The sequence below is a fragment of the Delphinapterus leucas genome, chromosome 17, assembly GCF_059928025.1.
Source record: "Delphinapterus leucas isolate spDelLeu-1000000601 "Yukka" chromosome 17, BTC_Dleu_Yukka2, whole genome shotgun sequence".
NCBI lineage: Eukaryota > Metazoa > Chordata > Mammalia > Artiodactyla > Monodontidae > Delphinapterus > Delphinapterus leucas.
In genome coordinates this window covers 15996601-16024105 of record NC_143145.1, presented here as the reverse complement: position 1 = coordinate 16024105, position 27505 = coordinate 15996601, and the positions used below count along the sequence as shown (strand labels likewise).

At 39.8% G+C, this 27505-nt stretch overlaps 1 protein-coding gene across 5 annotated transcripts; it reads right to left on the bottom strand.

Moving 5' to 3' along the window:
• Nucleotides 1–168: 168 nt before the first annotated feature.
• On the bottom strand, nucleotides 169–25842 carry ZHX1 (zinc fingers and homeoboxes 1). 5 transcript variants are annotated; one of them, XR_002642018.3, is made up of 4 exons: nucleotides 17369–17484; nucleotides 4954–7803; nucleotides 4471–4567; nucleotides 201–2425 (listed from the first exon to the last, which is right to left on the bottom strand). XR_002642018.3 is itself a non-coding variant. In XM_089898759.1 (3 exons), the coding sequence occupies exon 2, from the start codon at nucleotides 7576–7578 to the stop codon at nucleotides 4957–4959; it is 2622 nt and encodes an 873-aa protein (XP_089754885.1). In that variant the 5' UTR covers nucleotides 7579–7803; nucleotides 25480–25842; the 3' UTR covers nucleotides 169–4567; nucleotides 4954–4956. The 5 variants fall into 5 exon arrangements, 4 of the variants coding, with proteins under 4 accessions (XP_089754885.1, XP_089754883.1, XP_089754884.1 ...); XM_089898759.1 differs by lacking the exon at nucleotides 17369–17484 and adding an exon at nucleotides 25480–25842 and having other exon boundaries at nucleotides 169–4567; XM_089898757.1 differs by having other exon boundaries at nucleotides 169–4562.
• Nucleotides 25843–27505: the final 1663 nt, after the last annotated feature.

Below are 27505 nucleotides of genomic sequence, written 5' to 3'. Positions count from 1 at the left end.
GAACCCACCACAATGAGAAGCCCACGCACCGCAACGAAGAGTAGCCCCCACTCGCCGCAACTAGAGAAAGCCCGCACGCAGCAACGAAGACCCAACACAGCCCCCCCAAATAAAAATAAATAAATTTATTAAAAAAAGAATGAAATTCTGATATATGCTACCGTATGAATGAACTTTGAAAACACTATGCTAAATGAAATAATTCAGACATAAAAGGACAAGGATTGTATGATTCCACTTATTTGAAATATCAAGAATAGGCAAATTCAAAGAAACGGAAAGTAGATGAAAAGTTACCAGGGGTTGTAGGGAGGGGGCAATGGAGAGTTATTGCTTAACAGTTACAGAGTTCTGTTTGGGATGATGAAAAGTTTTGGAAATAGTGGATGCTGTTGCCCAACACTGTATATATAATTAATGCCATTGAACTGTACACTTAAAAATGGATATAATGGCAACTTTTGTTATATTTTACCATGATTTTTTGAAAATTCAGTTAATAAAATGAAAAAAAAATCACTGAAAACTACTAATCACTGCTAACTTTTATTTTGTATTCAAGGACACAGTTAACCAGGAGAAGAGGGTTCTTTGCTCTGTCAAATAAATATACTTAAAAGCTAGCAAACATCAGAGCAGATTTAAGTGTCAAGTCTTAAGAGACTGGGGAAAAATTACTAATAGTTATTTACAGCTATACAAAGTTAACATATTGCAAGGGAAACATAATATAAATATATTCAAAGGTTTCATTTCCAATACTTGACATTTCAAATTTTGAAAACATTAAAATTATTGTCAAACAAAACTCAGACCACATTAGCAATGATTTAAAAAAGGGAGCAATTTAATCATTATAATACAGAGTGCTTTAAGAAGTTTTTAAACGTGTAAAAGAAAGAACAGTTTAGTGCATTAAATCGTTACTGTCTTTACATTGCTTCTCTTAAAAAAAGTTAACAGTAGTATGAAAAAGCCACCCACAAAGCCAGCTGTTTGAATGAAGAAATAAGCTAAATTGCAGCATTTTGGAATTACTAATAAAGCTATAGTTAAAAAATGAAAAGTTTATAAAAATGAAAGCAGCATGCATAGTCAAGGCTTTTTCATAACATTTTCATTAGATGACAAACATTTAGGTAAAAACAAGAGCTTAATATTTATTATTCATTAAATTAGATAAAATAAACTGGCCAAGCCCACTACATCTGGTCATTCAGAAAAACATTTTAAAATCCAAAGCTAATGAAACTGAACATTTCTTCTATGAAGAAAGCACATTTTGAAAAATGGTCCTGTAGTCACAAAGGAAAGGGTCCTTCTCAACACGAATGAACAGCACCGGTCTTTACAAAGTTTGAGTTAGGAGGAACTTTCAGTCTCCTGAAATGGCAAGAGTTAACAGTGAACACTGCCATGTTCATAAGTGAAAAGCTAAGTTTTACCTCATTCTGATCAGTTCAGAATTTTTTTCTTTATTCATTGAAGTTGTTACACAAAGTAGAATTTCACCAAAAGATAATTCTTGAAAATTCTGATCTGACACCTATACAAAATTTCTGATTTCTATATGATTGTAAGAAAACACTAAGTTAATATTTACTACATGGTTCTTTTTCACATTTTTGGTACAATATTTATTTCAGAGTTTCACCCTATCCAAATTCTTATGCCAGTTTCTTTCCCTTCTTCAGTACTGATTATGTTCGGTTTAAGAAAAAGCTAATTCAATTTCTAATGAAAAAAAGTAACAGAGTATTACAAGTAGTAATAGTGGTATCCATGAATGTGTTCAATGAAAGATCCAATCACTAAGTGCCAATGATACCACAAAACCTTCTTGCTCCAATATGTCCACAGCCTGTTTTTCACTTACGCTGAAATTACATAAACCCATGCACAACTCCTTAATCTTAGTGCAGGGCCTGAGAAATGAGACATAGAAATAAATCAGATTTTTCTTTTTCCTGCTTCAAACAAGTTTTACTCTGTAAAATGTTTGGTCACTCAAAGCTATAATCTTAATCATATATCAAAGAATACAGGCAGTAAGGCCCATCTTACGAGACATACAGTATTAAGCTGATCAGAATATGAGGACAAGCTCTAGTGGTCATTAAACCCCCTCAGAAAGTCTAAGAATCAGAATGTCTCCATCATATCAGAATAAGAATGCACTTCATTGAAATGTGACTGCTTACAAGTTGTTTTAATTAGTGTCCTGTGTGCACTGCAGGACTTCTGCCGTCTGCAGCAGTTTAACTTTGACACAACATTGAGTCCCACTGTTTTTGGGTATTGGATCCTATTTTTTGAGATTGTGTATGCCCCCAAACGTTTTCAGTGTCATCAAAGATTGAGCCCATTCACAGTAAACCAGACATCTGGAGTTGAAGAATTGATTCTCCTCCAACGTTTTAGGCAGCTATAAAAGAAAAACATAATAAAAAACTAAAATTTTAAAGATAACCATATTTTAACATTTACCACTTAGAAACAAAAACGATTAAAATACATCCTCTGTATTCGCTTATTAATCCTGAGATCACTTGCCATATGTATCTTGTGTAATGCAGATTTTGTGTGCAACTCCAGTGTATATGTTCTGCATATACCAGATTTTCTTATAGACATTTTTTACCTACATGTAATAATTTATAAAAAAATATTAGTTGGAAGTATATATTTCATTGTATTCATAATAGACTATGAAATCTAAAGACGTATTTTTTTCTATTTATATATGGGGCTAGCTTGTGCAAAAGACATATGTGTTTATCACTTTTTTGCAGTAACTATTTTGGAAAGGTTTTGGTTACTTTTTTTTTGGTAAATTAAACCGTATCTAAATGAAGAAGTAACTGTTTAGAGGAAATTTATGGTGAATCCTTTTATAAGATGAAAAATTATTTTGTTAAGCCAGTGATAACTTGGTAATTAATGGGTTTTATAATTTTAGACTTTTGCATATTTTAAAATTAGAGCATGCCAATATAGGTACCACGAAAGTACATGTATAACATATACGATACAATTTTTTAAAAACCATGCATGGCTTTGTGTGAATTTTCTGACCCTAGTGTCCATTAGCATATTGATATATTACTTAAGAATTACCCACACAAACTTAAAGTAAGGTCAAACTAAGCTGTACAACAAAGTTCACATTATTTTTAGAATGAGATTACAACTTCCTCCAAAATCACTGCAGAGTTTACTACTACAACAACGACAACAATTCACTGCAGCAACTAATTTGTTGATTCAGTCTTGGCCGAGTGCACATTCTTGTGTTTAGCAACAACAACAAAAAAGCCTGTAAAAAATATTTTCTGCATCTGGGTCAGAAGAAAGCCTGTCCTGAAGATTTCTGACATAAGGAAATGGAGGGCTGCGTTTCAGGATAAAGCCGTACAAGACTGTTTAACTTCTTGTGACTCACAAGGATACATTATGCTCTATAACCTGGAGTGAGATTCATTCTAAAATAGGTGCATTTTTAGTCTCATCTGTTTTTCTGCCTGAAAAAAAAAAACCTGTTAATGAAAAGAATATCTGGAAAAAAAGAATATCTTGCTTACTGCCAAGCAATAAGAATAGTGCCTGGTACATATTAAGCGCTCTATAAATAATTGTTAAAACAAAATAAATAAAACCAGGGAGGAAGGCATGGGGGAATTAAAGAAATTCTGTGTAGAATAAGAGAGCATAAAAGTAGCAGATGGGGTAGGGATGCAAAAAGCTATGGAAGTAAGTATAATAAATATGCTCACATGATGAGGGTCTAAGCCTCTTTTCCTCCCCTGCTGTTTCAGAACACTGCAGTGATTTCTGACAACAAGGTGCTTTTGGACTACTGATGGACAGATACAAACACTTCATGACAACTGCACTGTTTTTAAAAAAAGTACAGTCTTATCCTAGAACACTCCAAAACAGAGAGTAGAAAAGAAGCAAACTATGCTACTGAATTCCAAAAGTATTAAGAATTCAAGTTCTAACTCCAAATCAGGTATCTGGATTTGCAACTACAGTGAAATTTTAATTAATCCAATCTATAAAAGAATTAAGAGTTAAGGAACAGGCCAAACCTTTCAAATTTAAAGCATATATACTTGCACTTTTATGCCTACAGAGAGGTATTTTTAACTTAATAATGTGTTTCTGCTGGTAGCAGGTTTGTTTTATATCAAATAAGGAAAAGACATTTTAGGCAATTGAGTTAATTTAATATAAAATCTGTTATTTACCACTGATCCCTAAAACAGAAATAATTTATATCACAGTTTTCAAAGACAGATGCCACCTAAGCAAACATGAATTTATATATCGCTTAAAACAGACCTTTGGCTTTTAATAGAAAAAAAAATTGAATAATTTTAATACTTAAAGCATTTTAAACTCTAGTTAAAAATCTAATAGTTTGGGGGGCAATACAATGAATAAAGAAAGAGAGATAGCCATTTTCACCTAGTTTCCTAAAACTGAGCAATCTTCACCCCTGTGGTAAGTCTTTCCTTCGGTATACTTTTCCCCTTCTTTTTAGTTTTCGTTTTTGAATTCTTTCCTTAAACAGGCAAAAAATGAAGCTTTAGTGAAGGAGGGTTGCAAGAAATACATTTTAGTTATCTTTAGTATGTGTGAATCCCCAACCCGCCCACCAGTCTTCCTTCTTAGAGAATGGGTAACTTTCCCTTAAAACAAAGTAAAGAACATTTCACATAAAAAATAATTAAGGCAACATTAAACTGTACATAATAAACATAACCATCACAAGAATCAGACTACACATGATAATCGTATCTCTTGGCTATACTCATGGCACCTAGTCCTCTTATGAGGCATAAGAGAAACTATTTTAGAAAAAATCCGTCAAAAGTGACGATGACAAATACGAGGTGACTGTGCTAAATGTATGTGGTTGGTGAATGCACACGCAGCTTAACAACTTACATTTCAGTCATCTGATTTAGAAAGCTTCCGCTTCACATGTCGTGGGGGTTCCCAAGTGTCACTGTCATCTGTTTCTTCTTCATCCTCTTCCTGATCATCAATAACTTCATCTTCCTCCTCATTTTCCTCAAATAATTCTATACCTAACTCTGATCTTCTCTGTCTTTCAGCAAACCATTCTCTGACCTGCTCGTAGCCCATATGTGATTTGTTAACAAGTTCATCGAGGTCTTGCTCATTAAGAAATTTGTGCTTCAGGTAATAATCCTTAAGTATTGCAGTTCCAGTTTTAAATTTGATGAGGGACGGCCCCCTGTCCCAGTTGTTCATTCTCTTGCTTCCTCTGGGCCGCCCGCGAGGTCTTCCTCTTCCCCTTCCTTTGGGTCTCCCTCTCCCCCTTTTTCTAAGAGAAGACAGACCGTTCATACTGCTTGAATTGGCGCTTTGATAGTAGTAGTACCATTTTAAGTTTCCATTTTTCCAAGCATAACGGGTGTCCCCAAACCAACTAACTATGTCTGTTCTAGCAAGCCCACTTTCTTCAGCCAACTTGTCATACTCTTCTGGCGACGGCCACTGTGTTCGGACAAATGCGCTTTTAAGCATGTGCAACTGCTCGGGTGTTTTTTTACATATTTTGCCCGTACTCCCTGACTTAGGTGCACTAGACTCATCTCCAGGAGAAGTTTCTCCAGTTTCTTCTTTGGAACTACCTGCATTGCTTTCCTCTATTTCTCCTTTCTCTTCCTTTAAAGCTTTTGATTTCTTCTTCTCTGTAAACCAAGCATCAATTTCCCTTCTGGTAAGTTTGGTTTGCGCTCGTAACCTATTTAATTCTTCTTCTGTAAGTACGGAGCTGTTGAGAAAACTTGCCTGTAGGGCACGAAGCTGCTCTGCCGTCTTCTCTTTAAACTTTTGGGGAGTAAAGTCTGGAAAAGGATTCCAGGATTGTTTCTGCTGTGAAGTAACAACAGTTGGGGATTCCGTGGTTTCATCACTGGAGTCTATGATAATAGTGGCGGAGGAATCATTGTTGAGATGTAAGCACTGATTACTCTTTGAATTTCTCTGGTTGTACCTTGTGTCACTAAACCATTTTTTAATCTCTCCTTTTGTCAGCCCTGTGATTTTCATAAGTCTGATAATTTCGGAATCATGGGGAAACTGATTCTTTAGGTAGCTAACTTTTAATTCTGCCAGTTGCTCTTTAGTCTTTTTTGCCCGAACACCGAACGCATCAGGGTTCGCCACTGCAGTCTCATTTTTCACAAGCTGAGAGGATGGGGCTCCTGCTGCTGCTGGCTTGGTCTCTGCAGTAGGCTGAGTGGCCGGGAGCTGACTTTTCTGTGCGTTTGTTTGATTTGGAACCCCTGCCACTGTCAAGGCTATAGGTGCTGCTACTGGCAAGGTATTCGTGCCAGCCACTTGGGTAAGGACCAGACCTGGCTGGCCAACTATTTGGCATGTCTGTAAGATGGATGGTAAACCATTACTCCCTGTGGAAATGTGGGTGGGGATGACAGTTATGGTCTGAGGTACAGTGTGGACTGTTCCGTTGAATTGTTTTCTTCTCGCCTCCTCTACTTCCTCGGGAGTCCAGCTAACACCATGTTTTAGACGTTGGGCTGAAAACCATATCTTGATCTGTTCCTCTGTATATTTTGCTTGGGCAGAAAGAACAGTAATTTCTGACATTGTTGGATAAGGGAATTTGTTGTAGGTGTTAAGCAAAAGGGGGTTGTTATCCAATGCAGCATTGTAGGTAGGAATGCTATTAACAGGGATGAGGACTTTGGGAATCAAATTGGAATTCTGCTGAGCTGATACAGCAGTGATAACCTGTGCTAACCCAGGAAGAACTGCTGCCGGGGTCACAACTGTGCTGGCAGTATTTGGATGTATTCTGTTTACAATGGAAGTACTTGTATTCGATTCAGAAGCTGAAGAACTTGGATTTTCCACAGTTCCTTCACGGTCTGGTTTGATTTCATTCTCTTTCTCTTCCGGAACGTCCTCAACTGAATTATGATGAACTGTAATCCGTTTGTTCTCCACTTTATTTTTCATCATTTTCATGATAGGAGTTTTACTGATAGATATTCCCGAAGAAGAAACTTCTGTCGATTCAGCTTGCTCTGAATTCTCCTCTTTAACAAAACTACCATCAAAAGTCAGATCATTTATTGTTTGTTCAAAGATTGTCTGGTTATTTCGTTTCACCATAGTCAACTTGAAATTTTCTTCTCCCGGGTGATATTTCAGATTATGCTCGGAAAGTGCATCATACCTTTTGGTAAGAAAATTGCATTCGACACAAACATAGGATGAATTTAGCACTACATTGGGATGTTCTGAATCCACATGAAAAGTAAACATATTTAGATCTGGAGTCTGAAAAGTACAATATTTACATTCATAGCCACCTTCAACTTTTTTATTTTGCTGATTGTCAGAGTCTACGGATTCATGAACTTCTTCATCACTTGAGATACTCTCTGCTCTGGTGTTTTCTACAGGTGTGAGTACAGGAGGACCTTCATCCAGATCTGATATCAGCTCGAGGTCTGGATCCTGTTCACTGGCAAGGACCATGCAGGGTGTTGTGGATTTTCGCCTGCTTGCCATTCTGATGTTATGGGGAAAATCTCAGTGGTGATTAAAAAGCATTGGGGCTTAAAACTGTTCAGTATTCTTCATTTGAAAACAATGGCTTTTGGTTCTTCAAGTCTGTCTTTGTGCTCAACAAGTCTCATTAGCAGCTTTTTCATGGTGCTATCAAGTAAAGAGCTTATGGTTGGCAAATAAAATACTGCTGAACTGCTGAAATTTTTGAAGCACAACTCCAATCACCTACATTAAGATAAATTAAAAAATGTTTTTAAATGAGTGATTATGATCTATTAAGCAAATTACAGTTATATTTCACTTACATGAAGTTGTTGGAGAGCTCAGTTATAAAGATGTAGAATAAGACCAGACCAGGAAAAAAGTCCTCTAAGGGTCAAAATAGATGTCTCCAAGCCAACTCACTTTAGGTCATGTACTGTACCTCATGGGTCAGCCCATGGGCTTGTTTATTTGGATTTTTCATCTAGCCAGCTATACATTGGAAGGGAAGGGGGAAAAAGAGTCTGCTTCGGCAGGCATACTAATATCAGTGTGAAATGATAATCTGTTAACAGGGGAGGAACTTTAAAACTATAAAAGCAGCCACAGATACTCAAGACTATGACCACTAAGTGTATAAGAAATTCAATCCATCAGTTATGCCCGCTTCTTCCTCCTGGTCTGTCTTATCCCCAAAGCATGCCCAAGTATGGCAAAAGCAACAAAGGCAGAATATAAATGATCAAAGTTTCAGAAACATTATCTTAATCATTCTCCACAATGCTATCAAAATTGGTAAAACATATCTAATCATGTCAGTCTCCTGACTTCAAGCTTATGATGGGTCCCCAGTGCTGAAAGAATGAAGTTCAAACTCCTTAAGCGACATGTAGTTCTCTTCACATCCTGGCTGCAACCTCAATTTCCTACCATCTCCCTCCTGACTCCTATTTCTTTATGTTTTAGGCACAGAGCAAAAACGATTGCTATTCTAAGGACTCTCAGTGCAGGCCATTCCTTGTGCCAGGACACTTGTTTGTGCGCTGGGTGTGATGACCTCTCTATAAATCTGCCTGATAAATCACCTTCTCCCCTTAGCTCGGCCCAACCTCCTCCCCGGCTTATTTTCTAGTCTAGAACTTACCATATTGTACCAGAGGAACGTTACACTTCTGTCCCGAAACCTCCAGTTTCCTTATTCATTTTTTTCCTTCTTTTTTAAAGTAATAGCTTTTTTCAGACATAGCAAAGCTCCTGAAACTCTGGATGGAGGCAATTTCCTTTATGTCTTCAATCTAAGCTCTCCCAGCTGAGCTATCTTGGCTGACTTCTCATACATTTCTGTATCTCCTTTTGCATACAGAAGCCTGGAAGTAGAGACTCACTAAATGCTTATTAACCTGAACTAGGGAGTTCCCTGGTGGTCTAGTGGTTAGGTTGCAGCGCTTTCACTGTTGTGCCCTGGGGTTCAATCCCTGGTTGGGGAACTAAGATCCACGTCCCCAACACACACACAAAAAACTACTTCCAACCTGAACTAGAATGAATAGAAAAAGAGTCCTGTAAAATTCAAAATGCCCTAAGGGCATCACCATGGAAAACGTAGCTGAAATTCACAAGAATGACCTTGAATCATCAAGAAAAAGTGAGTTATGTTCATACAAATACATTTTAATGCTTTTGCACCCAAAATAGTTAAAATACAATTTTGATGCTAAATCAAAGTTGGTGTGCTTCTAAATTCTAAACCAAATGAAAATGAATACAATAAGTGTTATCACTTATTTTGTACCACGAATTGGAACTATTTTCATTTACTAGCATAATCCTTGTCCTAGCTGAACTGAGGAGAAAAAGTTTATTTCAAAGATTATAGCAAAACTAGGTCTCCATGACTCAGTAAAGGGAGAAACATTTTTAGGAAACAGAGCTGTCCAAAGAGAGAATGTCCTGCCTTTGAAGGTGGTAAGATCCTCCTCACTGGGATTATTCAAATATATACTACATATCCATTTGATGGATCCAAGCAACAGGTGGAAAGTTGGACCAAAAGTCAGACTAAATGTCCTGATTTCCCATATTACAAAATAAAGAGCATCAGCTTAGTAATAATAATGGTATCAACAATCCAAACCCCACTCTCAAAAGTGTTAGTGTTCTTTTTTTTCTATAAAAAATCTTTGGGGATTCCCTGGTGGCGCAGTGGTTGAGAGTCTGCCTGCTGATGCAGGAGACACGGGTTCGATCCCAGGTCCGGGAAGATCCCACATGCCGCCGCGGAGCGGCTGGGCCCGTGAGCCATGGCCGCTGGGCCTGCACGTCCGGAGCCTGTGCTCCGCGGCGGGAGAGGCCACAACGGTGAGAGGCCCGCGTACCGCAAAAAAAAAAACAAAACAAAACTTTGATTTCTAAGGGAACATAAAGAAATCACTGAAATTTAAAATGATTTCTTAACTAAATGTTATAAACTAAGATAATACCATCTCTCCTACTCAGTTCAATAAGGAACACCACTGTTTTTATCATTTTTTCCTCATTAGAAACAGGGAATTCCTCAAATAAGACTTTAAGCAGAACAGTAACCAATGAGCAGCACCCACATTTTTGACAGTGAAGGAGAATTGCTGAAAGGCAGGGGAGTAAGCTATTTTGTGACTGTTATTCTCATAGAATCTTAGATTATATTTAGTTAGGGTATATTAACAGCCAGAAGCCAAAGATAGAGGGGTTTTTCTTGAAACTACATTTCCTGAAAATGGTGGTTTTCAAACTTTTTGTTGTAAGCAGGACAGCCCTTTCTTCAAACAAAATTCTATGAGACGCCTAAGTGCAAAACTGACTAAAGAATATAGCCACTGGTCGGAGAAGTAGAGAAGCTAAACTACTTCCTGACCCCATCCCACGGACCCCACAATCCCTACTTCCACCTCTGATGGGTTCTGAGATGTGTCTGAAGCCTTTGCCTTAAAAACGTAAATACTGGGGCTTCCCTGGTGGCGCAGTGGTTGAGAGTCCGCCTGCCGATGCAGGTGACACAGGTTCGTGCCCTGGTCCGGGAAGATCCCACGTGCCGCGGAGCGGCTGGACCCGTGAGCCATGGCCGCTGAGCCTGCGCATCCGGAGCCTGTGCTCCGCAACAGGAGAGGCCACAGCAGTGAGGGGCCCACGTACCGCAAAAAAAACAAAACAAAACAAAACGTAAATACTTTCATCAAAAATCCTCAGCTTGCCAGTGCTAAGTGAAATGTGAAAGCTAAAGTGAATTTAATGTGTACTTTCAGGTTGTTTCACTCTAAAAGGCAGGCCTGGAGCACCCAGGAGTAGAACAGAGTAACCCATACTAATAAAAAGATACAGAAGAGAAACCTGAGGAGCTCAGATCCCTTTATTCTGGTTCTCTAGCTCTTGGGTTAAACTTCTTACTTTTTATCCTATCTAGTATAAAAATAGGAATATGCTAAGAAATTATTACTTTTATTTCTTTTCCTTATAGTTCACTAGCTCAGGATGGTCAGTTTGTAAGAACTGAAACATATAAAATTTTAAAACCTTAATTATTTTTTGCTAAAGTCATGAAAATTACAAAATATTCATGTATTATTATCTAATGATATATACACACAATTGTGCTTTTTCCTTTGAAAGCACTGGTCTTTGAAAGGAATTTGAAAATTTTAAATTATAAATTAAATGTATTTAAATTAAATATTTTAACTTAAATGTATAACTTGAAAATTATGATTAAATTTAAATAAGCTACTTAAAAGAAAGGCTTAAGGGCTACCCTGGTGGCGCAGTGGTTGAGAGTCCGCCTGCCGATGCAGGGGACACGGGTTGGTGCCTCGGTCTGGGAAGATCCCACATGCCGAGGGGCGGCTGGGCCCGTAAGCCATGGCCACTGAGCCTGCGCGTCCGGAGCCTGTGCTCCGCAACGGGAGAGGCCACAACAGTGAGAGGCCCGCGTACCGCAAAAAAAAAAAAAAGAAAGGCTTAAAAAAAATCTTCAGTAATGCAAAAGACTAAAAATCTGATTATTTTGAGTAGCCTAGGTTGCCTCAACCTGGATTACTTCTATACTCAACTACATAGACCTGAGAAATACTCTTTCCTCTTCACTTCTAAAACTGTTCGCTCACATTTTGCTAACAAAACCAGAGTCAATATATTATTTAACATATTTCCAAAGAGAGACTAAGAGTTTCCAAAAGAGCCTCAAGATTTGGTCCAATGGCTCAATTCTATTATTATGATATAACCTAAAAATAAATCAAAGCACAAACAAGGGCATCCTCGTGGTCCTTATTATAAAGTCATGATCTGGGGGAGAAGCAGGGACCTCAGCACAACCGTCCCTTTTTTTTTTTTTTTTTTCTTTACCAGTACGCGGGCCTCTCACTGCTGTGGCCTCTCCCGTTGCGGAGCACAGGCTCCGGACGCGCAGGCTCAGCGGCCATGGCTCACGGGCCCAGCCGCTCCGCGGCACGTGGGATCTTCCCAAACCGGGGCACGAACCCGTGTCCCCCGCATCGGCAGGCGGACTCTCAACCACTGCGCCACCAGGGAAGCCCAATCGTCCCATTTTTTTATGGAAGAAGAAACCCAGGCCCAGGGGGATAAGTTCACAGAGGCTTTATGGTGTAGGGTAAAACCACAGGTTTTAGAGTCTCCTCTGTCACTTAGTAGTTAGGTGACTGGAAAAGTTACCCAATATCAACCTCATATCAACCTCAGTTTTCTCACCTATAAAACCAAAATTCTCCAGTTCAACAAATCCACTGAACAACTATTTGTTGAAGGTCAACCACGTGCCAGGCACTGTGTTGGGCACTTGGATTACAGCAGTGACCAGGACAGATCATCTCTGCTCTGCCAGATTCTAGCAGTTGAGCAAGGAAAACAGGCAGTAAACAATTACTTAGACTGACTATGATCAATGCAATGAGAGAGGAAGTATCGGGAACTATATAAGCACACTACAGGAGGCTTCTAGAAAAGAAGCAGAGAAGGCTGCCCTGGAGAAAATAAGAATACTGGTATCCTACCTCAGAGGCTGATCAAATAAAAATGCTTCACACACTCTGATATACAGCAGGTGCCTAATTAATGCTTTTTCCCTCAGTCCCTGAAAAATTCTTTTCGGAATGAATAAATACCATTTATTTACTATTATTCTCTTTCTTTCTATCTCTCAAGCAACGTAATCAGCTGACAAGGCAAACAAGTTGAACGAAAAAGCAAAAGGGGTTAAAAATACAGAATAAGAATTTCCATGGTGTGGTTTCAATTCATCTCCTTTCATCATTACAGTGCAGTGGAGCTGAAACAGGAAAACTGCCATATAGAAATTTCTATTAGCTGACAGGCATCTCATCCTCCCTTTGAAAGTCAACTCAAAAAAGCTTAAAATCAATTTGCGGAAGCTTGCACTATTTACCTATAAAAGAGGGTTAGAGTTTAGTTGCACAACTGAGGAGCTAGGTGGCTTTGCAGTTAAAACATAATTAAAGTGAAGTCTGCCAATAAAAGAAAAAATCATGCTCTAAATGCATCCAGCACTGTAAATATAATTATATTTGAATGCTATTTTCAGTTAATCTTTCAGTAGAGAAATACGTTAAAAAAATAAATGATCAAATCCATTACACTGCCATTAAAAATGATATTCAGGGCTTCCCTGGTGGCACAGTGGTTGAGAGTCCGCCTGCTGATGCAGGGACACGGGTTCGTGCCCCGGTCCGGGAAGATCCCACGTGCTGCAGAGTGGCTGGGCCCGTGAGCCATGGCCGCTGAGCCTGCGCGTCCAGCGCCTGTGCTCCGCAGCGGGAGAGGCCACAGCAGGAAGAGGCCCGCGTACCGCGCAAAAAAAAAAAAAAAAAAGATATTCAAAAAAGTAATTAAGGAATATGGTAAAGTATCCATTTACTGTTAAATTTTTAAAAATCAGAACAAAATTTGTATATTGATTATAAAATAACTATGGGAAAATATGTATGCATGTGGACAAAGACTAGATGAGAACATAAAAAATGAAATTTTCACATGAGATTATGGGTGAAATTTTTTTATGTGTGTTATTTACAAGTTTTCTTTAATATTGTTATGACATTGCTTTACTGTAAATACAACAAACAATAGTTTCAAGGCCTTAAAACTGCAAATAGACTAAAATATTTCTATGGTCATTTGTCTCAAGCTGGAAACAAAGTTTACTTTCTATTTTTAAAGCAAAAACATGTGCTACATAAAGGTTTTTTCAGGAGGAAGAAGAATCTGAGTGTGTACAGCATTCAGGGGTATTCCAGACGTCTTTGGGGACTGCTGCCCCATGGTAGAGAAGTCAGACTGGTTCTAAGAGCCCGCAAGACCACACATAATCTCCAGGGTGTAGATCTAGGCCAAGCCAATTTCCATGGTTCTATCTGCGCACTGGTTCTTCTCCGGAGGGTAGGATGCTCCTTAATCAATTCATGATTCTTAACTCATGAAAATAATTACATGAAATTTTCTCTGCAGAAAAGCATTTAGTGAAAGCAAAATTTATTTCATCACAGAATAAAAATCTGGAGCAGTTCTAAGAGTAGTTCTTCTTACATTGTCAGAGAGAATGTCTGTTTAGCTCTCCACTATATTCTCAGGGCCAAACAGTGCCCATTAAGGCCCCAATAATATTTGCTGGGGAAAAAACAAGCTTTAAAATATATGTGTATTGTGTATTATAACCTACATTCTACTTCATTAAGCACTCATTTATAGAGGAGCTATAAAGAACAGCTGTGCTCGCTTTACAGTACTTTCACTGGTAAAATCCTTACTAATAAAATTACCTTAGTCCCTAGAATACGAAAACATGCTCAAATATAAAACACTCTATTTATTAAAACACAGCAATGGATATTCAACAAATATTTACCAATATCTATAATTCTACCATAACAAATCAGTTTTATGTGTGAATAGTGTATATCTATATTTGTAGACTATATAAAAATGAAACAAGGATGATAAATTCATTCAAAGAATTAGTCCTGCAGTAGAATTCAGAAGAAAAGACACAGTTCTTATAAAGATAGCAAATGCAAATTTGAACTTAGAATCATTATTTCTCTATAAGAGAAAACTATAGTTTAATGATATTCTATATTTTTAAAGAGATTTAAAAACAGGTTCTCAATGTAATACACTATAAAAAGTTAGTGAATTGTTTCAAATTCTATGCTTAGTGCTAAAAAAAAGTTTCAAAAATTTTATAACTAAGTAGGTCCATAGCTACACTGAATTTCCAAGCCTCTATTTTTCTGACTGTCTTGTACTTTAAATTAAATGATTAACAGTTTATTGGCCTAGTTAGCCACAAAGGCATGTTATTTTGGTAAGATTTTATGCGAATAAAAACAAACTTTGTTTTTAGGCCAATTCTGGGTCAAATAAGAACATTTAGAAGATAACTATGATTTTTAAGTACTGTGTTAGTTTTGACCGAGTACCAACTAAGTAAAACTGTTCTTAGGACAACTAAAATATACAAACTAAGAATCCTTTGAAATGTGTATTTATACCTATCCTGAGAACTCTTAGGACTCTGTATTCTATTTAGTTTCACTTCTCCCTCTCTGAGTCAGAGTTCTGTTTAGCCAGCTGAAAATACTTATTTTTACATGTTCGTATTCAAACTAAAAGTTACAAATCCACCAAAATCACAGAATGCCTGAAATAATAGTAGGAACAAAGAATGATGGACTCAAATTAAAACAAATGCTATCTACCATGTTTTTTTAAAAAAAAAGGTGTCCAAGAGGATACTTTTTTTAATTACAAAATTTTTCTTTGGTCTTTACACACTTGAGGCATTTTTCAAAGCTAAAATATAAAAATATTTAGAAACAAGAGTCAAGCTCTCAAAAAAAAAAATTAAATGAGCGATTTGTCAACCCAAATTTGTACCCACAACAAACGTTTGTAAAAATTACTGTAACCTAGAATTATTACCTAAGAGATAAGTCTCAAGAAAATTGCCAAAATGGTCTCAAAATAATAAAAATTCAAGTATCAAGGTGAATACAGACGGGAGTGAATGTGATCCAAGTAACAGCATCTAAGAAACTGTGGCCAAAGATTATCTAATTTCAGAAGATCCCTTTGCTAATGCTAATTAAGGCTTAAAGGGTTAGAAACTCTATCCTCTCTACCTGTTTTTTTTTCTACCCGAGAAAGCCAACTTTAACGCTGCTAAAGATTAAAAGAAGAATCTAAGCTGGACAGATTTCTCCTGGTAAGCTCTGACCCCAGATTTGAGAAGTGAAATGTCTTTTTGAATGGTCTCTAGGACACTAACATCCTGATGTTCTACCTTCTGCTGGCATGTAGGTCGGTATGTAACATAATGAGAGTGATATACAAACTAGCCCTATAATGAAATCTCCTGTCTTTATTATTCAAGTTTGTGAATAGGATCCAAAAGTAATTTTCGGCTGAAAATAATTTTCCCCTACTTTTCTCAAGGAAGTGTATTAAATCTTTCACAGACAATCTAACACAAGAATGCTATTCTTGATTCTAAGTGAGATTATCATTGAAAGGCTGAAAAGCCATTCATCTGTCCATTATCTTGCCCATTTATAAAATAAAGTAACTGTTACCTATTTCACTCAGGATATAATCATTCAATTTTTAAAAATACTTTGAAGGGGGCTTCCCTGGTGGCGCAGTGGTTAAGAATCCGCCTGCCAATGCAGGGGACACGGTTTCAAGCCCTGGTCCAGGAAGATCCCACATGCCGCAGAGCAACTAAGCCTGTGCGCAACAACTACTGAGCCTGCGTGCTACAACTACTGAAGCCCGCGTGCCTACAGCCTGTGCTCTGCAACAAGAGAAGCCACCGCAATGAGAAGCCCGCACAGAGCAACAAAGAGTAGCCCCCGCTCGCCGCAACTAGAGAAAGCCCACGTGGAGCAACCGAGACCCAACGCAGCCAAAAATAAATAAATAAAATTAATTAATTAATTTAAAAAATACTTTGAAGGATAACAGTAATTAGTATTGGTAATGTCAACTTGTAAGAACACAAAAAATGAAAGTGAACCACCACATTAATGGTTATGGAATCTTTCCTAGTACTTTCTGGAATCATATACAATAACAATTGGACTAAATAAATATTTCCAACAGTATAGTATGTAATCTAATGCTTCTTATAAAAGCCAACTTATATCAGGTAAATAAAATATAAAAGTAATTAAGTAAAAATATATTCAAATATTTAAATAGTGGTATGCCTAACCTAAATCAAAGTATTTAATTATTAATATCTTAAATTTTATAATTGTAATTAACTATTCTTAGAGGACTGTATACTGAAAACATATTTTCAGAAGTTGTTCTTGTAAGTCTTGAAGCATTTTTCTGGATATAGGCAAAAGAATAGTAAAATTTCTAGATCAATTTCCCCACAGAAAAGGTCTCTACCCTCATGACCTTCATTTGTCTGTTTCACCACTATTACCACAGCACCTGGTACAGTGCCTGATACACAGTGGATGTCAGCAAATGTATTGAATAGATTGAAAAATCAATTCTAAATATACCACATAGATTTATTATGAAGTGTGATGCTGTTTCCTTTGAAATTAAAGCAGACAATACTTCTATATTTTTCAAGTTTGAAAGTACATTTCTTGAAAAAGAGTTAAGAATATATCTGCTGCTTTTTTAAGAAAAGCTTTTAAAACTTTAGCCAAATATAGTATCACTGTATTAAGTGAGCACATTCAGTATCTGAGTTTTTACCATACCAAAACGATGAAACACATACTTGCCATAGCTTCCTTCGCATTCTGTTCTTTGACACAGAAGGGTGTCCCCTCAAATTAGGAGATGTTTAGCTCAGGCCATCATTACCAACAGGTCCAAAGTACCTATCTGCCATCTCCTACAAAAAAAGTAATATCGCTTTATTATTCTAGATACGATTCAGTCTTATTCGGAAACTTTAAGCTTATGCTTTGGCTTTTTAAAAATAAATGTAATTTTTAAAAAATTTCATTTCCTCACAGAACTTTTAAAAGAATCATCGAAATGCCAAACTCAATCTTAGTAAGAAATACAAAACTGAAAACTACACTTCAAAATATCTTTATATTTTATAAAACAACCAAGTCACTATTGTACTATTTTCAAAAAAAGTTTTCAAAAGGTGAATATATGCAGTCTATAATATGAAAGCTGAGATGAAGAAATTGGGGATTGTAAAAAATTAGTACACAAAAGTTACGATAGACAACTTAGTTAAACTAAGAGTTGGGAGGAGGTGTGTGTTTGTATGTTTACACGTAAGCCTAGTGATATTTGTACCCTAATTTACTACATATTAATTGGAATGAAGTGGATCATTAATGCTGGGGACATGCCAATACTACTTAAATAAACTAGTGGTATTCTACCCCTAAACATATAGTATATCTAATAGAATGACTGGTGGTTATTTCATTTTTGCAAGAAAGCTACTACTGAATGGTTTTTCAATCAGTGCATTGTGAAGCATTAGATGGTACAAAATCAAGCAAACTGAAAATTCTCTGAAAACTCAGATTTGTGTCTAAAAATGTTGTGGTATATTATTCACAGTTGTTAAACCAGTCAGAAAAATTAAGTAAAAACTATAATTGTTTGTCTTATTAAATAAAAGTAAATAATGCTTTTGAAGGGTTGAAGCATTTTTATTATTGTTCTTTAAGCAGTGAAACTCTGAAAACCATAGTGAATGAATATTAAGGAAGATGATTTCCCTCAGTACCTTATCCTTTGATTCCTGCTATTATTACATACAACTTTTATGAAGAAGTTTGTTAAAACTTGGCTGGGAACTTCCCTGGTGGCGCAGTGGTTAAGAATCCACCTGCCAATGTGGGGGACATGGGCTCGATACCTGGTCCAGCAGGATCCCACACGCTGTGGAGCAACTAAGCCCGTGCGCCACAACTACTGAGCCTGCACTCTAGAGCCCGCGAGCCACAACTACTGAGCCCATGTGCTGCAACTACCGAAACCCACGCGCCTAGAGCCTGTGCTCCACAACAAGAGAAGCCACCGCAATGAGAAGCCCGTGCACCGCAACAAAGAGTAGCCCCAGCTTGCCGCAACTAGAGAAAGGCCGCACACAGCAACGAAGACCTAAGGCATCCAAAAGTTAAAAAAGAAAAAGAAAAAAAACTTGGCTGGGCTTGGACTCTACTTGGGAGTGGGGGTTGGTGAAAAAAGAACAATCTCACTGTATTACTATGATAAGATTATTTATATCAGAAGTTTGTGAGTTCTATGAAACACCCCTTAAAACGTGTCATATATTAGTGATTCATCTTGAAGCTAAGGTCAGAGAAACCATGTGCATGTTGGGATGGGTGTTGGGGTGCATGTTGATTAATGTCTACCTGCTAGAGCCAGCCTATTCTAGCATTGCTTATGAAGAGCCCACTTAAATCGAGAAATCATGTAAATATACCAGTCCTTTAGTAAAATACTTGTAGGGTAAGTTAAAGCTTAGGCTGAATAATTACACTATTTGCATGAAAAGCAAAAGAGCATTTTCTTGGTAGACCCAGTGGAGCATCCTGTTCTGTCTGCAGCCTGGGATTCTACAATTTCATTTCCTGGTATCTCCTTGTTTGGACACTCCTTAGCCATCCATCTACAAGATGTGGACTAGAAGAGAGGATAGGAAACAGCTGTCAAAGCGGGGAGGTTATTTTCCAAAATGAATTATTAATATTATAGGAAATTGGTAACCTATTTGAATCCATTCTTAAATCACACAGTAATTGCAAGATGTTTTCCTGAACCAGAGTCTCTGAGAAGAGCTGCCAAGACATGCAAAGGCACAAGGCAACTAGAGGAGCAACAAATGAGTTCCTCAGCATTTCTGGATGAAAAGCATACTTGCCTGATGTTAGTTCAGTTCCTGATACTGGGAGTACTTTAGGACACCTCTCAAATTCAAAGTATCATTTTAAAATTTAGGAATAGAGTGAACTTCGAAAATTAAATAAGTCATCTCAACCATATACATTATGTAATAAAACAGATCAGTTATTTTGGCAGTAGAGGGCGGACTGGAAATAAAGATGAAGAATTTGGGTTTTAGAACCAGAGTGCATGGGTTCAAGTCCCAGCTCTGTCACTTACTAGCTGTGTGGTCCCGGATAAGCCACTTAGCCTGACTGTGCCATAGCCCCGTCATCTGTAAAATGGGGCTAATGATAGTACCTATTTAATAGGGTTGCTGTAAGTATTGAAAGAAATAACACATGTAAAGTGCTTGGACTATTTCCTGGCCCATGGTAAGTCCGCAATTAGATTTTTCTGACTCTTATTTAAGGTATTAACTAAGTTATACAACAAAGAAAGTCTTTGTTTAAATTTTGCTAAATGTTGAGAACTAGCATAGTGTTCTGGGTCAGTTATACTTCAAAAAACAAACAAACTCATAGAAAAAGAGATGAGATTTGTGGTTACTGAGGCAGGATACAGGACTGGGGGGAGGGGGGATTGGATGAAGGTGGTCAAAAGGTACAAACTTGCAGTTATAAGATAAATAAGCACTAAGGATGTACTGTACAGCACGATAAATATAATTAACACTGTTCTATGTTATATACGAAAGTTGTCAAAAGACTAAATCCTAGGAGTTCTTATCACACACACATACAATTTGCTAAATGTTGAAACATTATAAAGTATTTTAAAAGTCCACAAAACAATCCATTTTATTTTCCATTTCAGACCTCTGAGCATATTAAGCAATGATAGAATAGGCTGGCTTTAGCAGGTAGACATTAATCAATCATAATTTATACCGCCCACCCCAACATGCACATAGTTTCTCTGACCTTAGCTTCAAGATAAATCACTAATATATGACACGTTTTAAGGGGTTTTTCACAGAACTCACAAACTTCTGATATAAATCTTATCATAGTAATGCAGTGAGTGTTCTTTTTTTCCAACCCCCACTCCCAAGTAGAGTCCAAGCCCAGCCAAGTTTTTTTATTATTTTATTTATTTATTTATTTATTTATTTATTTTGGCTGCATTGGGTCTTCGTTGCTGTGAGTGGGCTCTTCTCCAGTTGCGGAGAGCGGGGGCTACTCTTCGTTGCAGTGTGAGGGCTTCTCATTGCGGTGGCTTCTCTTGTTGTGAAGCACAGGCTCTAGGTCCGCGGGCTTCAGTAGTTGTGGCTCGCGGGCTTAGCTGCTCCACGGCATGTGGGATCTTCCCGGACCAGGGCTCGAACCAGTGTCCCCTGCATTGGCAGGCGGATTCTTAACCACTGCGCCACCAGAGAAGCCCCCAGACAAATTTTAACAAACTTCTTTTTCACAATATCGGAAGGTAAAAGGGAATAAACTTAGTAAAGAAGAAAAACATAATTATGAGTGAAGTGCTTAGAAATATCAGAATATTCCTATGTCCTCTCATTCCTCACAACAATCAAAAAAAGAGAAAGACCTTTAGGAAGGGGAAAAAGGGAGTCAGAAGTCCTAAGGGAAATATTAAATCACTAAAATTTAATGACAAAGTTATTTTATTTTAAATGATAAATATGTATATGATATGTCTACCACTTTAATGGTTTAAATTTTTACATAAGCTTTGATAATATGATTTTTTAAAAATCTAAATTTAAAACTGAAAACAAAAATCCTGTATAAAAAGTGGTTTACTCAGTTTTTACTCCCTTGAAAAAACGTCACTCTTAAACTGCTCATATATACTTGTTTTCCGAAGTATATCACCATATTTGTTTAGACCAAAGGTACATAAGACCATCTTTATACCTTTCAAATACATTATGGGATACTGATTATATAAACTGAAAAGATTAAGTACCCTTTAAGACCAAAACCTGGCAACCTACATAAAAATTTACATAAATATTTACTTTAAAAATTTACTGTATAGGGCTTCACTGGTGGCGCAGTGGTTGAGAGTCCGCCTGCCGATGCAGGGGACACGGATTAGTGCCCGGGTCCGGGAATATGCCACATGCCGTGGAGCGGCTGGGCCCGTGAGCCATGGCCGCTGAGCCTGCGCGTCCGGAGCCTGTGCTCTGCAACGGGAGAGGCCACAACAGTGAGAGGCCCGCGTACCAAAAAAAAAAATTAACTGTATAGGGCTTCACTGGTGGCACAGTGGTTAAGAATCCGCCTGCCAATGCAGGGGACATGGGTTCGAGCCCTGGTCCGGGAAGATCCCACATGCTGCAGAGCAACTAAGCCCGTGTGCCACAACTACTGAGCCTGCACTCTAGAGCCCACGAGCCACAACTACTGAAGCCCGTGTGCCACAACTACTAAAGCCTGCGCGCCTGGAGCCTGTGCTCCACAACAAGAGAAGCCACCGCAATGAGAAGCCCTCAGCAACTAGAGAAAGCCCGCACACAGCCATGGAAGACCCAACGCAGCCAAAAAATAAATAAATAAATAAAATCTATATTTAAAAAAATTAACTGTATAAAACACAGATCTCCAAAATGTAAATGCAAATGTATATCCTGATTAGTAATTTAATCAGCAGCTGAGTCATGCAAATCTGGTTACTCACGGACTACAACTATTAATATATCAGAGCAACAGTATACAATCATATTAGGGAAACACTGGCTATTATTCAAAGGCTAGTGCCATAGTTTTTTTTCCCTTCAAATAAATGTAATTTAAATTACTTTTGAAATTACACAGGATGACTTAAGAGGATTTTAAGTTAGAAAAAACTTAGACATAAAAGTGAATGTGCTATACTGGCTATTACCACAAACAGTACAATAGATATTTCTGGACACCTCCCTGAATTGACTGAATATGATATTAGATTAAAAACTAGCTTAGGCACTGAAATTTCAAAACTGTTAATATTCAAATAAATAGAGCCTTTTTTTTTTTTTTTTATGCGGTACGCGGGCCTCTCACTGTTGTGGCCTCTCCCGTTGCGGAGCACAGGCTCCGGACGCGCAGGCTCAGCGGCCATGGCTCACGGGCCCAGCCGCTCCGCGGCATGTGGGATCTTCCCGGACCGGGGCACAAACCCGTGTCCCCTGCATCGGCAGGCGGACTCTCAACCACTGCGCCACCAGGGAAGCCCTAAATAGAGTCTTTTGAGCCCAAATCCACAATGCTGCAACGTACATAAAAAGGTTATTTCCTCAGCTACACTTGTAATCATTTTAGTAATTTTAAGAGTACTTCCATTTAAGTCCCAAATATCACATTTTTGTGCCTATTTACCATTACAAGAAGGAAAATGTATAGTATATCATAACATCACCTTTCAGTCTCAATGTGAAATATAATAACAAAAGGGAGAAAATCTCCAAAATGAGCCACTTCACCTATGCTATCAAGTTCATTAATAAAATAATTGTAAAACTTTTTTTCACATTTATTGAAAAAAAGAACTTATAACACAAGTATCATTAAAGGTGAAATAATTGCTGCATCATTCATGAACTGTCCTCCAATCCAGTGAAATAATCAGCTCACTATAAGGGAGAGACATCTACTAATGAGCGCTCACCAGCACAGGCACATTTATGTTTTCAGCCTTAGCATATTTTCAAACCATCTGGCAGCAATGCCTTTCTGGTTCACCCAGCCTAATCTGGTCAGAATTGAATATAAAACTAGACCTACGCACTTTGGGGAAACCAAAGAACAGCACACATGAATAACAATGTTCCAAACATGCAGCTCTAAACTAGTTTATACTTGAAATGTGTTTTTAAAAACATTTCTATTGAAGACATTAAAGCTCTTTTAAAAAATACTAGAATGGTTCAAGAAATCTATATGAATCAGAGCTGTCATCAGTTACCCAAGTCTTACTTTAATTCTTTTTTTTTTCATTTTAATCCTGATCACTAAATAAAGCATTTGAAGAGATTCTTCTACAAAAAGAGTCCTTGATAAATGAAATGCTATCAATTCTATATTGAAAGGACCCAAGGTCTGACAACTTATTTTGCACAAAATTAGTCTGCTTAGCCCTAAAATGCTTAGAGTAAGAAGGGAAAAACTAAGAGGAAAAAATATATTCATGAAAGCCCTTTTTCTTTTATATCCTGTTACAGCATTATTGTTTTTGGCAGCACTCACATTTCTTTTGCTTAAAATCAAGAGTCAGAATTGCTACTTAAGAAATTTTTTTAAAAAATCTATGAGATGTGCTAGGGTCAGTATCTTTGTTAACACCAAATCCTGTTCATCCTCACCACTGGCATAAAAACAAACGACTTTTTCAGGATGATTTTTCAGAAGCAAGGATAATTCACGTAGCACCGTATAACACAAGTTAAAGCTTTCACACAAAGACTGAGAAACAGTGACCAATACCGACAAATCTTAAGGTGCACTCATGTACGTTATACACAAACATATACTCCAACCCAACAAATAGTCACTATTCCTGGGATATAGCTGCTTCTTCCTCCCTAACTGGGAACTACTCTATTTCCCAATCCTGTGATTTTCCCTTTTTTGCTATCCTCTCACTCTCCAAGAGAATTGCTTCTTCGTTTCAAGTTACATGCAATCCCAACCTAAACACATTACAAATTCTCTATCAGTTAGTTTTCCTGACATTTTTTTCTCCCCACAAAGATTAGCCTCTTCTCATGTTTTTCTTTAGAGCTGGGGTGAGATGACAGAAAAGCCCTGTGGAATTCCCGTTCTGCCCAATCTCTTCCCCATATGCCTCCTCTATCCATCCCCTCTCCCGCTTCCTAATTCTCCTACCCGAGTACTCTCACTGAAACCTGCCAGAGAGCTGGATCCTGCACTAACATAAGCTAAGGATATCCAACGGAACCTTTTTCTTCTCTTTATTTTATTTCTTTCTTTCTTTCTTGTATTTTTTAAATCTTTTTTGTTTTCCTTCTTCTTCTCCAGGGTTTTGCTTTTCCCTTACTGTTACCCACAGAGAGGTGGGGAGGGACGTATTGAAACAAAGAATTTCAAGTCCTGTTTCCTAGAACTTTGGTGTAAATACGCAGGGAAAGAGCATCCGCCAGGGCTCTTCTTTGCTGCCATTAGACCCCCTTCCTCTCACAGCTCCTTCCTAGCCCTTCATTCCCTGCAAAGACCGGGAGGTTGTTCCCTTCAGGCCCTAAGGCTTGGAGCGGTCCATGGTCAGCCTCCCTCTCTCCCTCCTGAAAGGGACGGATAACATTTCCATTCTCTCTAATCAACTTCTCCCTAAGTCCCAGGGCTCCCTCAAAAGCTAATATAGTTCTTAAGGACTCAGCTCTGAGTCTTGCCCCGAAATGGGTGCCCAGCCTTACCCGAAGTGAGGTACAGCCCTTCCCCGAAGGATCTCTCCGGGCTCCAACCCCAATACCAGTGCGCTCAGCTCCAGCAAGAGAATCTCTCCTGACTCTCAGGGAGACTAAGTCCCCACGAGGCCACACGCCCCTGCAGGGCAGGGCTCCCGACCTCCCCCAGGACCCTCAACATTGCTAGGGTGTTCCATCACTGCGGCGCCTGCCCCCCTTCTAGGGAGACCCAGTCCTCACTTCCTTCAACAATCCCAAGTTGCTCAGCCCTCTCGTAGGCAGGAGGGCTGAAATTTCCCCTTACAGAGCCCACCCCAGCTCCTTCCGCGGCCGCAGAGACCCCGAGAGCGCAAAGGAGGCTCAGGGTCTGTCCCCTGGCGGCGATCCCGGCCCAGGCAGGCCAGGTCCCTGCCCCTTGGACGCCCCGCGCCCATCCGCCCGGCCACCCGCCGCGCCGAGCGCGCTTAGCTCGCCGGGGTCTCTGCCCCGGGGCCGCCCTCCCCCGTCCGGCCCGCCGCGCCGGCCGCGGACTCTGCGCCGCCGGTCCCCACCCGTAGCCCCGGACGCCCTGGGCCGCTGGTCGCGGAGCCCGCTCGCGCTGCTACCTGCAGGGGCCGCCGTGCCTCTCAGAGCCCCGCCGCCGCCATCTTGCATTTCAAACCGGCTGCACTCTTCAGGGAGTCAACTTTGACCTGTGAACCCTACACCCGGAACCGCTCGGCGGGTCGGCTCACGGCTTCGGAAGCTCTGCGAACTCCGCGGAGCGTAGGGAGTCGGGGGTGGGGGTGCGAGGCGAGGCGCGCGCCCCAGCAGCCGACCAGGGGCGGGAGCGGGGGGAGGGGAAGAGCCGGCCCAGCCGGCGCCCTCCCACGTGCGCGCGCGCGCGCGCGCCCTCCGCGCGCCCCCACCCCGCTCAGCGCCTGGCTCTCCACTCCCAGACCCTCCTGCTTCCCTGGGGTTCGACCCGGCCCTCTGCGGGCCTCTGCCTCACGGCGGGAGGTAGGGAACCGTCCCGCCCCTCTGTCAACAGAAGCCCAGCCCAGGTCTACGGAAGCCCCGCCTTATGTCAACAGAAGCCCCGCCTTCTCCAGGTCTCGAAGTGGCCCCGCCCCTTGCCGGTGATAGCTCCGCCCGCTACTGGCAGAAGCCTGGTCTTCACTCAGGTCAATCCAGAAGGCACCCGGCCCTCTGTTAGTTGTGGCCCTGCCCTTTGAGCGCTCCGCTTTTCTAATGTCATCGCCAGATCGTGAGAAACACCCCTTGTCATCATAAGCCCCATTTGGCGGCAGTACGATCCAAGCCCCGCCCCTCTAGGCGGGAGACCGCCCCCACTGTCAACAGAAGCCCCGCCTTCCTGAGACCCTTCTCGATTCTACCCCGAAGCCCCACCTCCTGTCAACTGCCGTCCCGCCTCCTCTCGCCTCCTACTCCACCAAAAGCAGCCGCTCCACTCGCCGACAGGAAAAGTTCGGTTCAACTTCACTTCGAACCGCGGTGCTAGACGGAGCCGCCCTCTGCTCCCCGAAAACCCTCCTTTTCCCCCTTACGAGTCACTCTTCTGGAGGGTTTTCTCTTCAAGCTGTGGTCTTCAAATCCAGATGACGTCAATGTGAACCAGCCCCGCAGAGGCCAGCGAAGGACCCAGGCTTTAGGGAAAATGGCCCCTTCCCACCTCTCTCCTTCCCTCTGCAGCCCCCACCCCCATCATTTTTAAAATGGAGAAAAGTACAGACCAAAGCAAAGAGAAACGTCTCACCCTTCAAGCTACTCTGCGTAGATTCACGGGCCAGGACGTGTGAGAACTCTCTGGTGCCCTGATGTTCATTCCCAGCCCCCATCCCAGTCATGGACCCTCTGTGCTTTGACAACAGCGCTCCACTGAGCCACTTGAATCCTAAAACATGCAGTTGCTTAAAGTGAAAGCCTGATGGTTGAAATCAATGTACACCAGCTTCCTTTTACTTGCATGTTTCGTCCTAGAATCCTAGAACGTGTGGAAGCAGAAGCAAGCAAAGCTTAATCTTGTAAACGTAAGTATTCAATCCTGCCATACTCAACACCCTGTATATTACTCAACACAACAAAAATTTAACACCACTTTACTCTCCGGAATTAAATTTATTGATAATGTAAACTATCTGCAAGAAAACACTGTAATATTCTAATAATACAAAGGTGAAATAAGCAAAAGTAATGTCTTTAAAAATACTGTATTAATATTGGGCTTCCCTGGTGGCATAGTGGTTGAGAATCTGCCTACCAATGCAGGGGGACACGGGTTGGAGCCCTGGTCCGGGAAGATCCCACATGCCGCGGAGCAACTAAGTCCGTGCACCACAACTACTGAGCCTGCGCTCTAGAGCCCACGAGCCACAACTACTGAGCCCACGCACCACATCTACTGAAGCCCGCGCGCTCTAGAGCCCGTGCTTGGCAACAAGAGAAGCCCTCGCACCGCAACGAAGAGTAGCGCCCGCTCGCCGCAACTAGCGAAAGCCTGCAAGCAGCAACGAAGACCCAACACAGCCAAAAATAATAAATAAATAAAAATAAATAAATTTATTAAAAAATACTATACTAATATCAATAAAAATAATAATGTGTTTTTCACTATGGAAAAACTGGCACCAA

Excerpts from the sequence above, each read along its gene's own strand:
- ZHX1 (XM_089898759.1), bottom strand. The coding sequence starts at position 7,578 with ATGGCAAGCAGGCGAAAATCCACAACACCCTGCATGGTCCTTGCCAGT.